The sequence below is a fragment of the Salvia hispanica genome, chromosome 3 (genome assembly GCF_029641045.1).
Source record: "Salvia hispanica isolate PSC_SH4W2 chromosome 3, Shi_PSC_v1, whole genome shotgun sequence".
NCBI classification, from domain to species: domain Eukaryota; kingdom Viridiplantae; phylum Streptophyta; class Magnoliopsida; order Lamiales; family Lamiaceae; genus Salvia; species Salvia hispanica.
Genome location: NC_142694.1, coordinates 3,506,304 through 3,519,460, shown reverse-complemented (window position 1 = coordinate 3,519,460; position 13,157 = coordinate 3,506,304). Strand labels below are relative to the sequence as shown.

At 32.5% G+C, this 13,157-nt stretch overlaps 1 protein-coding gene and 1 long non-coding RNA gene across 5 annotated transcripts; both read left to right on the top strand.

Annotated features, from left to right (window-relative positions):
• The first annotated feature begins 100 nt into the window (after positions 1 to 100).
• Positions 101 to 1,200, top strand: LOC125214966 (uncharacterized). The gene is made up of 3 exons (XR_016136463.1): positions 101 to 435; positions 531 to 596; positions 995 to 1,200. It is a non-coding gene; the product is annotated as an uncharacterized LOC125214966 (long non-coding RNA).
• A 5,696-nt stretch (positions 1,201 to 6,896) lies between these two features.
• On the top strand, positions 6,897 to 12,830 carry LOC125213107 (uncharacterized). 4 transcript variants are annotated; one of them, XM_089069403.1, is made up of 13 exons: positions 6,897 to 6,969; positions 7,098 to 7,655; positions 8,244 to 8,401; positions 9,814 to 10,084; positions 10,204 to 10,239; positions 10,564 to 10,617; positions 10,749 to 10,808; positions 11,383 to 11,442; positions 11,793 to 11,855; positions 12,049 to 12,111; positions 12,262 to 12,315; positions 12,436 to 12,474; positions 12,576 to 12,830. In XM_089069403.1, exons 3-13 carry the CDS (start codon positions 8,380 to 8,382, stop codon positions 12,778 to 12,780), a joined length of 927 nt encoding a protein of 308 aa, XP_088925529.1. In that variant the 5' UTR covers positions 6,897 to 6,969; positions 7,098 to 7,655; positions 8,244 to 8,379; the 3' UTR covers positions 12,781 to 12,830. The 4 variants fall into 4 exon arrangements, with proteins under 4 accessions (XP_088925529.1, XP_088925526.1, XP_088925528.1 ...); XM_089069400.1 differs by lacking the exon at positions 6,897 to 6,969 and having other exon boundaries at positions 6,980 to 7,655; XM_089069402.1 differs by lacking the exons at positions 6,897 to 6,969; positions 7,098 to 7,655; positions 8,244 to 8,401 and having other exon boundaries at positions 9,741 to 10,084; positions 12,265 to 12,315.
• The last annotated feature ends 327 nt before the right edge of the window (positions 12,831 to 13,157 follow it).

The following is a 13,157-nucleotide window of genomic DNA, read 5'->3' as shown; positions in this document are numbered from 1 at the left end:
GGTTAAAATCCTAATTTCTCTCCAACAATAGCCTTCCAAACACTAGTATATACAATGAGAAACTCAATTATCCTCTTCTTCATTCCCAATCCTCCTTTTCTTTAGAATTCTATTGATAATGTTTTTCAAGACTAGGTTGGTCAACAAAACCGACCATCGGATTGATTTTGATGTTGAACAAGGGTATTGTCCACTCGTAGCTCTGCCCGCTGGCGAATCTCAAAGGGTGGCAGTCCACGTTGTACTCAACATCAATTTCAACAGACCAACGTCACCGATCCGTGTACTGATCAATGGCCATTTTCACGGCATGTGGTTGCATCCGTATCGAATCGCTAAGATGTCGCAGATTGTCTTTAAATATCAACACGGTTTGCTGACTGCAGAAGGATCAATCGAGTCTTACTTTGACCGTTACTTTGCTTGTTGCATCAAGTTAATACTCGCTTTTCCTTTTCAAAGTAGTATATACTGAAATAAGTTTTTGACAAAATTTATTTGGAATCTAATTAAAGTTACTATTATTGCAGCTGGGACAATAGAATCTACCATCAAATAGCACAAGTTGATTGTACATCTACATTGGGAAGTGTTAGGTATATATAGTATATGGTACATTTTTAATGTTGTTATATTTATTAGTTCCGAACATATTGTTAATGTTTATCTAGTATATGTATATAAATTGCTTGCATAATTTATCGAAATTTGCACATCCTAGCATTAATGATTCAACAAATTTGATTAGATGCAAAATCTAGATAGTCTTTCTCTACTAATCTCTCTACTAATCTAAAATGATTGTTTTATGATTGTTTTTTTTTTTGTCACAGCGAGCCTAACAAAGAAACAAAACCTCCAGAAAAAACCCGTTGAGAACTTATGAACATTTATGAACTTATTGAATTACTCTGATCAAGATATTTAATTATATTAATTTTCTTTTTCTTATTAATTTTTCTAACTATGTAAATTAATTTTTCTTACTATGTAGGCCCGTGTTACGAGTGCATATACCAGCACAGCAGATGGCTCAACTCGAACCACAACTGGAAATACCCGATGTCCCGGCCGCTTCAGAGATTAGGGTTTCCCTTGAACTCCCAAGTAATATTATGAATAATGTCCCAAACTAGCCCTAAACATAATGTTTGGGGTGTGCTGAACTTATCAATTTGGTCTATGTTTTGTCAATTTTTTTAATGGAATTATTATGCTTTTTCAAATTTTAATGGAATTATCAAATATTAACGGTTAACCAATTTTTGACCAAATTGGTTTACGAATTATCTCTCTAGAGCAATAGAGCTACACTTAGATTCGTGGACTAGGATGTCGAATTCCATAAAATTAATTCTACTAATCTCTACTTATAATATAAGTTTCTCATAATAGACGGAGTATTTATTTATTATTATAAACACTTAGTATTATATAATATGATCTATTTGAATAATATATAGAAAAGGAATAACTCTGAAACAAGAATATTAAAAAGAGGAATAGTAATTGAACTGCCCTCCAAATTTGTTGGGTGGGAAGAAGAAAAATTGGAACAAGAATATGAGATAAATGGCAGAAAATTGAAACTAGAAATGTGGAATAAAGGATCATCAAGTGAGCAAAAAATGGATTATTAGCAGTCCATCAAGTTTGTTGCATTTTGCACGCTACGAATTACTTGTACACAATATTAATAAAAACTCAACACGTTTGGAAAATCTTTTGGAGTATACAAAAACACATAAACTAACCAATTGTTTGGAAACTCGATACATGGCTAGTCTTGTACTAGTAATTAACTAATTTTTTAAAAAAAAACAGCCACATGGTTCATATATAGTTATCCTATTTATATTTAACATTACATGTATCAATACAAAAATTACGCGTTTCAATAAGAGTTTGAATGGTGGAAGCTAGAAGTGATCAACAATACAACGTGACAATAACATTTTTTGTTTTCATCATACTCTATTTTGCGCCTCTATTTGTAAAAGCACAATAGACAAACATGTACTACAAGCCTACAATTTACATGCACAAGTACAGATAATTTCAATACACTTTCTATATAATGAAATTTCATTTTAATTGAATATTTAATTTTAATATTAGTATTAAATATATTAAATTTATTTAAGTACAGTGTTGTTAAACGACAAGCAAACTGCAAAAGAAAATTCTTTATTGACTGCTCACGCAGACTCTCTCTATATTTATAAAACAGAACAAAATTACAACAAAAAATATCTGCGAAAAAACCGAGCAACAATGATGAGTTTAACCAACTGTTCGCTCAATTTTCCCGCGCCTCCCTCAACATCACCTTCTTCCCCAATTTCATCGACACCGCAGCTTCCACGGTGTGCAACCCTACACAATTGCGATCTGATTCACTTATAATTAAAATCAAACCATCCAATTTCTAATCGAATTGCTACAATCAACGCAGCTCTCCGTGGAGGAATCGATGCGTGCTAGGCTTGACGTGCGCGATAATCGTCCTCGACGGCGGCGATTTCGCGGTGGTCAGGGAGCAGGACAGAGCTATGGCGGTGGATATGCGATCGTCGGTGACGGCTCCGAGATGGAGCGACAAGAGAGCTCGCCTGCCGTGGCGGATCAATTCGCCGCGGCCATCAGCGCGGCGGCGGTGGGAGGCCACTGGCTTCTCTGAGACGGCTCCGCCGGTTAGGGCTGCGGTAAAATCAGGCGCCAAGGGTTGTTTAAGTATGTGATTAACCATGTGTACAAAATGGTGAATTTTTATACTGTTAATATCAACAAATATAAACCGATTATTTAATTGGAACATAAATTAGCAAGCAATACCATTTCCATGTAACCTGTTACATTAAAAATAAAATATTTTTCTTTTTTAATATTAAAAATGAAAATTTCCTGAATAGAAATAATATTATCTTTATTTTTTACCTCTCTTACTTTACTTTATTTTCTCTGTTAATTTATAAAATAAAATTATACAAAATCTCATGATGAAAAATAAATGTTTCATAAGTAGTACTAGTATTTAATTGGACTAAAGGAGTATTAAATTCCAATGATTGGCTTGTCACAATTATAAAAGTTGGTTCTTATTAGATTACTAACTTGTGTAGGATGATACGGAGCATTAATTTTTACAGAATTGGAGCATCAATTACTTTGTAAATAAATATAAATATCATGAAATAACTATATCGCGATATATCGTTTTATATCGAATATACGATATATATCGTATATATCGAAAATAGAGTATGCCAATATACTTAAATTGCCGTTATTATTCCTGTATAATGAATTTATTGGAACTATATCAAAATAATTCGATTATATAAGTTACATTTACTCCATTTATCTCAATTTGAAGTGGAGATAAATTCAATGGAGTTGACGGAGGGAGTATGCCCTATTTGCCACGACAACTATGAAAATTTACTATACCCCTACGACAAAGTTGACGACCACTAGATTCTGATCATGAATTGGCTGGGTTCCGAATTAGACACATACATTAATTAAATATTTGCTCTAAAAAAATCCTTCGACACCCTAATTGATATATGTATGATTCATTTTTTCTGTTTATTTCATTATAAAATTTTCAGACTTACACGCACATGCACGTGTTATCCATAAGGTATTACAAAGCGCGCGACACAATTATCGTGATTAGCTAGATAAAAAAAACTATGAACAATATCTATAAGGTATTACAAAGCGCGCAACACAGTTATCGTGATTGAATAGATACACTACATGGTATGTGTATCATTAGATTTTTACTCCTAAACTATTGAAAGATAGCAACAAGTGATTAGTTAAAAAATAAGAGAAGACTTTGAAACGGTAAAACAAACATATTATTATGTGCACAAAATGAATACTAGCCAATTGTTGTTGCAAATACATAATTAATGTCTTCTACTTAATTTTTCAAATGTTTCAAATCCAATCAATGAGCTCGAGCCTCCTCCCTCCATCAAATTAAACAAAAGGAAAAAATATATAAGAACAATATGAGTGTATATCCAACATCATATATAGCCGATGGCGAATGTCGATACGGAGGCTCAGCCACTGGCCAACAGAGCTCATGAGCAGGCGGAAAATGAGCGGCAGGAGCAGCTCCGCCACCTTGAGAAAGAGTTGTTCCAGTTGGCCAACTACTACTTTGTTTTTCAAGGCGTTATCTTCACCTCATTCTACCGCGCACCACCGCGTCTCAAGTGCGGCTACTCGTGGATTCCAATGGCCCTATCAGCTCTGGCCGGATTCCTCAACTTTTTCGCGATTGTGAGAATCTCGTTCAGATACAAGAAACTATTGGACGACGCTCACCACGGAGAAGCCCGCAATAGTATCGCCGCCACGTGCGAGAGGCGGTGGAGGTGCTTATATATTTGCTGCTGCGTCTTCGTCTTCCTCGGGTTTCTTACCGTCACACTCGTTGGCTGCTGGATCATCATGTGCAACTCTGACGACTGAGTTCAGGGGAGATATGTTGATTAATTGGTTATGCTTTCATATTTGACTTATCAAAAATAACATGTACGTATGTCAGTTTGTAAGTGTGAGTTTACAATATCTTCGCCAACATTTGAATTTTGAGCATAACATGAAATTTTGTTATTGAAAAATTTAGTACATGTACATTATTATGACTAAATGTATTGCCATAAAGTAAATAATAATGCAAAAATAAGTTGACAATGACAGATTATTCCGGTAATTAATGACACAAATTTGAAGGAACTGTCGCCCAAGAAAGTGTCATTAGTTACAATTGTGATAGCTTCCGATCAATTTCCGAACAATTGTTTACGTAGAGATACAGCAAAATACGTATGAGGTATATACAACAAGTGTCATTTCATATTTGACTTATCAAAAATAACATGTACGTATGTGAGTTTACGATATCTTCGCGAACATTTGAATTTTGAGCATAACATGAAATATAACATGAAATTTTGTTATTGAAAAATTTAGTACATGTACATTATTATGACTAAATGTATTGCCATAAAGTAAATAATAATGTAAAAATAAGTTGACATAAATTTGAAGGAATTGTCACCCAAGAAAGTGTCATTAGTTACAATTGTGATAGCTTCCGATTTCCGAACAATTGTTTACGTGGAGATACAGCAAAATACGTATGAGGTATATATGACCACCTTTATAGGAATAGTTCCTGCAAAATGTATTTTATTCTTTTGATAGCTAAGCTTTGCAAAGACTTGGAAATGGTAAATGACATTTTAATTTAGGAGGGAGTGGAATCATATCAAATTGCGTGTTTCACATATTTTTAATTATGATTACTAGCAACTAGTATTATTTAGATATCCCATATACTACATCTATCCTTGAGAAATAGTACTAGAAACTTTTGAAACGGCACGAGTTTTAAAGCATAATTGGTAAATTAAGATAGAGTAATTGGTAAAGTAAGAAAGATAATGAGAAAAATGGATAATGTAAGAGAGAAAAAGAGAAAAATAATGTTAGTATTGTTAGTGGATTGTGAGATTCACTTCCTAAAATAGAAAATTTAGAAAGTTTTTATTCTTAAGGGACGAACCAAAATGAAAACAATTTCTATTTTTAAGGAACGAAACGTAGTATATTGTATATACACGCTAACTAGTTTAGATTATAAAATGATATGATAAATATATACATCTATATCTATTAAAAAGCTAACAGAAAGTTGCGTTTTATAAGGTAAATTTAATATTGCGATTACAATAAATATTAATGTGTTTTTGTGATACAAGTTGGGGACCATCATAAGTACATCACAAAAGTAAATACAACTCTGCTTCTAAATATTAATGTGTGTTTGTGACACAAGTTGGGGACCATCATACAAAATCACATCACAAAAGTAATTATAACTTTGCTTCTAAATATATTTCATTTGAATAGATCGAGAAATATTATTATGTTTGATGTGAGTCTAAAATATTCATCGAGGAGTACTATAATATTGAATTCTTACTTGGTTTATGACCGAGAACCCCTTGTTGGCGTGTATTAGTTTAATTCAAGCCAAAAGTTGAAATCGTTATCCTCAATATATCAATATGTAGTGTGATTTTTGAATTAAAAGGAAAAAGAACCTTACACGGAAAACTTAAGACTTTTCATAGTGAAACAATGGTATGAAAATAATTAGGACTTGTTTGATAAAATGGTAATGTCTAGATATATGGAGTAGATACTTACATAACTATTTTCAAGTGTTTGGTATCCTCTATAACCCATTCAAGCCCGCAACTTTTTCCACAAAATACAAGGATATGTATCTAACAAATTTGGTCGGATAGCATTTCTGCCTCATTTCTTGTCCACCAAATCAACGAAAAAACCATCATCTGAGCATATCTTGACAAGAAGCCCACATTTCTTATCTTACTTCTCAAATGTTCTTATACCTCATCTTTCTTATTAAACTAGAATCTAAAAGGAATCAATGAAAGTCAGATTGATAATTTGAACAATTCTTCCAAAGTTAGGAGCAAGTCTGTAAGAAAATTTTACATATTTAATTATATTTGTTATAGTATACTACGACTTTTACAAGAACAAACAATCGACAAATGCAGCTTCGCCGAATGGAAGAGTTAATTACTTGATAAAGAAAATGTTATTATTGCACCAACGATTACATATTTCTGATCAATAGTCGTCTCCATAATTAACTAATCTTCTGGATGATAGAATATTAAATTGAATCGATTTATTTTATTATCAATTTGTGCAAAACTTTCTTCGTTGAGTAGGTGATCAAACAACCTCTTGGACAAAGCAAAAGGTGTTTTCACGCGTTCTTTATTTTGCATATATACAACATATATTCCTACATTCTACCCGTTTTGAGACAACGCTTTTTGCTCCCATTGTTGTTCATAAACGGAGGTTAAGATTGATGAATCCAATTTCTATGAGATCGGTGTGAGTTTCATTCGTTCCATTTTCGATGTTTAGTGGTCCATATTGGTTGTATAACGCAACTAAACTTCTTTATCTCGATAATCTAGTTTTTTTTTTTTGATATACAACGCAACTACTTTTATTGAAAGGTTCAACAACTCAAAGGGGGGTAGTCCATGGAGTTGCGGAGTGGGTAAAAGTCAATTGCGACCAATGTGTGACTGACTGGTACCAACGAGGATGTTTGGGAGCCAACAAGGAAACCACAAAATGATAGTTTCGAGAAGAAGTCAGCTATGACCAACAAGGATGTAGATAACATACCACTGAACTAACCATATTTTTACAAAATTTGGGTTAATTTCTTCCTTTTCCACATCCTTAATATATATTCCCTTCCAGTCTAACATACTTGTATCAAATATAGAATATTAAGTACTATATTATTGAAAAATTGTAAAAATAGGTAATAACGAAAGAAAAGATTATGGAGCACTAACGAAGTAAGATTGCATGAAGAGAAAAGAAGATACTTCTGTGTTATAGCAAATTTAATCACTATTTATAGATGTTGATTTAAATTTTAATATAAAATTTTATTTCATACTAATATTTTATGACAAATGAAACTACCTTATTGGCTAATGAACAGATGATAGAGAGATCACTCTACCTCATTCTTTTGGATAGGCGTCTCCCGTCTCAAGGTAAATGACCCCCTCTTTTGGATGATAAGAGATTTTATATAACTAATATAACTTTATTTTATGTATTTAAAAGAAATAAATAAGTAAGAAAAAATAATGTAAATATAAAAGTGTTTCTATTTTTAATAATAAATCATTTTAGTTGGAATAAATAAAAAAAAGGTCATTTTAAAGTGGGGCAGGAAGTAATATCTACTGTATTTATTAATTAATGGGATATTGACATCTAATATCATGAAACTTTCAAAAAGTTGGGTTTTTCCCACAAAATTTAAAATTAGTAAATAATATCACGAACTTTACCTGGTTTGTTTTTTCCCACGAATGAAAAAATTCCCACAAATAATATTATGATAAAGGTTTTTTTTCGTGATTTCTCAACAACAATTTTGAGAGCTTCAAGCTTTTCAATCTTTGAAGAGAGTTTTTCTTGAAGCAGGTCCTCCTAAATTGTTCTTCAATCTATTAAAATAACATGAATTTTTTTATTCGTGGAAAAAAAACCTGGGGTAAAGTTCGTAGGAAAAAATCCAATTTTTTTGAAAATTTCATGATATTAGATGTCAGTATCTCTTTATTAATTTATAGGAATTGGGAAGAGATACCTGATCATGGATAAACATGGTTTTATGGAAATTAATTGTTACGGACAATGCACGAATCTGAGTGAGGTTGAGGGGATCAGCGGCCAGGCATTCGACTCTACCAAGAAGCACTGCAATTAATGGGTCTTCTATTCTTGCGAGGTAAGAGTTGACTAATGCATTTGAATCTTTTTATTGGGCTTATATTATATTAATATTACTGAAAGCCCATGTTTTTTAATCACCCAACAGCCCAGCCCAAATTATAACTTTTGCATACAATTTTCCAATCCATCGCAGTGATAATATCTTTGTCTCTAACGTGATTTTTATAATTTCTTAAAATCCTCCAATTTGGTGAAACTGATTCATGTATACCTTATTACCTTATGCATTGTTTTATACGTTTAATTAAAACTGTAATTTATTTTAATTACTTTGTATTTCCTTTCACAATCACCCCACCTTTAGATACAAGATGTACATTATATCAACACATATAGTTGTACTTGCGCTTTGAAATTTTTTAGTTGGTAAAGTACACATTTTGTTTGACAAACTCTAGTCAACTTGTCTTGATAAAAAAAATTAAGAACGTTCATTCTAGTTAAAATGTTAAAGTCTTGTCGATAGAAATCCATGGGTTCCATCCTAAAACCAATTGGTTATAGGAGGAGGGTCCATGAGACTTATATACTAGTTTCAGTTTTCTATTGACACCGATGTGGGACAGTCATACGTTATATTTTTAGTTTCAATTGTCAACACCCTCCCTCAAACCCTTCAAGGTGAACCTTGGAGGGGTTGGACTTTTTCTAATCGATTGGACAATCGGCCCAATTTTTTTTCGATTGGTTGGACCACTTGGCCCATATTTTTAAGTCCAGAGATACTGCTGGATCAGTCATTTTTTTAGTTTTGGCCCAGATATACTGCTGGGTCAGTTAAATTTGACCCACAGTCGACGACCCGCTCTGATACCATGATAGAAATCTATGGGTTCCATCCTAAAACCAATTGGTCATAGGAGGAGGGCCATGAGACTTATATACTAGTTTCAGTTTTCTATTGACACCGATGTGGGACAGGCATACGTTATATTTTTAGTTTCAATTGTCAACAATTGTCTTGTCAATAAAATTAATTGTGTTATCTCTATTTTTAGTTTAAATATCCCAAGTTAATTTATTGTCTTGTCCAACATCATAAAGATCGATTCTTTGATACCGATTCCGATAGCACACATCTTCTACTTTCTAAATCAAATGGAGAATTCACCTGATCTCCTCATAGTGTCGACACATTACGATATTTTCACTTCTGTAAATGTCAGAGTTGATTTTTTCAGTTAATGACTCGGATACACATAAGTAAAACCCTATCCATATTCAGCATAAACCTCACTTGCATTACATCATCAAATAAGTGTCTCCTTATCCTACAATATTAGCTGCTTTCTACTCATAGTTCTCTAAACTTTCCATTTCTACTGAATTTGATTATGGGTCCGAGTTACTTTTTAAAGACTGAGTTGATCAACAAAACCGATCATCTTCTCGGTTTTGAAATTATAGGAAGGAGGGATTGTCCACTCCGATCTATTCCCGCCGGTGAATCTCAGAGGGTGCGACTCAACCGCATACTGAAGCTCGATGATACCACGCCAATCCGCGTACAGACCAATGGCCGTACTTACGACACGTTGGTTAACAGTGATCACATCTTGACAATGACGCGGATTGTGTTCAAATCTGAAGAGAGGGCTGACTCATCGTACGAGCTGATTGCAGAAGGAGTAGCGGAGACCAATATCGACCGTTACTTAAACTTTGGCGGCTGGATCGAGTTAGTAATAGCTACACTTTATCTAAACTATTGATTTTGTTCATTAGATTCCAGAGATGCATTTAATTATGGATTCTTATTAATCCAGTATTGTTACTCTTGTTGTTTATTGGCGGCAGCTGGGATAACAAAATCTATGATAAATTGCCGCCACGGTACTTGCCTATATCTATTGTTATTATTGATAAGAAAAACCATGAACTTTCACAAAAAATCATATATTTTTCACAATTTTTAAAAGTGGTCTAAAAAATCACTAACTTTTCGAATTTTATAGATTTCTCACACTAAAGTTTCCAGAGCAAAATTTATTGCCGGAAACTTTAGTGTGGCAAAATCCGAACAATTCGAAAAGTTAGTTATTTTTTAGGACCACTTTTAAAGATTATGGAAAATACCAGATTTTTTTTAAAAGTTTATGTTTTTCAATTTCCCTTCTTATTATTATTCTTATTGTTATTATGAATTTCATGCGTTAGCCCTTCCAGCATGGTGGAGCCATCGGCCATATATGAGAACAATCTACCTTTGAGGTAAGCACTTGGTAAATCGCATTTAATGCACAAGTATGTGTATATTCTATATTCCATATTTCATCTAAATAGTGTTTATTGTTATTGTTATTGTTACTGTTGTTAATCTGTTTATATAAATTTTGTCACAGGAGTTCTCAACGCTCGAACATAGTAGAACCATCAGTAAATGAAAATGCTCTACCTTTAAGGTAAGCACTTAGTAAATCCCATCTAATATAGCTTGTAATGAGCATTGCTTTTGTTATTATTATTGTTGCTGTTTAATTCAAATATGTGTATATTCTAAAGTATATTGCATACTCTCTCCGGCTCCAATAACTGTCCACTCTGGCTACACATATTTTATGAATGTATAGGAAAATGGATTAAAAAGATTATTGGAATATGGGTACAACTTTGATATATTAGTTTTATAATAAAATGTGAGTAGAAAGAGTGAGTGAAATGTAGATAATCATTTATGGCAAAAAGTGAACGAGGGCAATTAATGGGGGACGGACGAAAATGGCAAAAGTGGATAATTAAGGGGGGACGGATCAAGTACTTCATATATGCAGTGTTTATTGTTAGTCTTACTCAATACAAAAAAGCGCATGTTTCTAACCAAATATTTGTGACGAAGCTTAATAGCGAGCATGTTTTGTGCTCAGAAATTATGTCAATTTGCGAGCACAAATCCTTTTTCCAACCAAATCAGTGCTCGCAAATAAGCATTTGTTTTGTAGTGACTATTGTTAATGTTTTTTGTAAAATTTGTCACAGGAGTTCTGAACATTCGAATGTAATTGAGCGATCAGTCATTAATGTGAACAATCCTTTAAGGTAAGGATTTTGTGATGAGCATTGTTTTTGATATTATGATTGTTATTGTTGTTTCTTGTTATTGCATACTTCATCTAAGCAGTGTTTATAGTTATTATTAATATTGTTGAAATTATATATATTTTCCCATGGGTTCTCAATATTCGACCTTAGTGGAGACATCAATCACAAATGATAACAATATACCTTTCATAAGGTTACCGCTTGATAAATAACGTCTACTGTTTTGTTATTATTATTATTGTTGTTTTATCAAAATATGTGTATATTATAATTTATACTACCTTTCATATTTAACCTAAGCAATGTTTTTTTGTTGTTATTAATGTTATTCATAAATTTTGTCACAGGAATTCTCCACACCCAAACATAATGGAGCCATCAGTCATAAATGACAACAATCCTTTTTTAAGGTATGGTGGTAAAATCCCTTCTAATGTAATATAGCTAGTAATGAGCATAATTTTTGTTATTATCGTTTCAATATAAGCACTATTTATTGGTATATTATTATTGTCAATGTTATTTATAAATTACGTCTCATGCAAAGCCTTGTAATGAGCATATTCTCTTGCATTCATATTAACAGTGGTTATTTTATTATAGGAGTCCTCAACATTATAACATGGTGGAACCATTAGTTGTAAATGAGAACAATATACCTTTAAGGTAAGCATTGGTAAATTATGTCTCTTTATAAATCGTAATAATAGCTTGTATTAACAAATGTTTTTTGTTAATATTATATTTGTTGTTTTATCCACTTAATTCCATATAATATAAATGTTAAATTAATTTTATTTATACATTTTGTCATAGGAGTTCTCAAAATCAAAATACAGTGGAGCCATTAGTAAATGAAAACAATCTAAGGTAAGCACTTATTTATTGATTCAAGAAGTTAGGATTTATAATTGGATATTGAAATTTAGTACTATGTTAATTCTGGATAGTTTTTACCTTTTATGCTAAAAAATACGTTTTTTGTTACAGGGAGGCTGGAGATCCGGAGAAAAACGAGAATAACTTCCGGTTGAGTCACTTAATCAATTCACACACACACTCAACATGAAGATTAAAATCTGATAGCTTAATTAATAATTTTATTATTTCATCTTGTAATTATTTAATAGGCAACGGAACCGGAGGGAGAGGATCATCCGCGCATTGAACTATTTAAGATTCCGACGGCTATCGAATGCGTCGGTTGAGAGCCGAGACAGCAGGGTTGAGAGGGACACGGTTATTCCCTCATCTGTTCTACTCCTTGTGTTAGCCTTCCTTATGGTTGGATCCATGCGTTTTGTTTTATACAACCAATTGTTTTTGTTTGGTTGAGGGCACGCAATTAAATAAATTTGTTCATCATGTAATAATTTTATTTCTAAAAATAAAACGTTTTTTTTTTCATACTCTTTCTGCTCTTATCTAATATTTTTAGTAGAGTTCTCTAGAATGTAGTAAAATATATAGATTTTTATGGAGAAAAATCTAGATATAAGATATTAAAGAATGCAGTAAAGAATTCTAGAATAGGAAATGAATAATTATAAATATGGCATAGGGTACCATTTTTCATAAGTTGAGAAAGTTTGAGAAATAAAGAGCTTCTTTGTTTTCCCGCATCACCAACCTCTTCTAAACCATTTTTCCATGTATTCCACTCATTCTCCTCTCAAATATTTCCTCCAAACTGAATTACTCTTCCAACATAT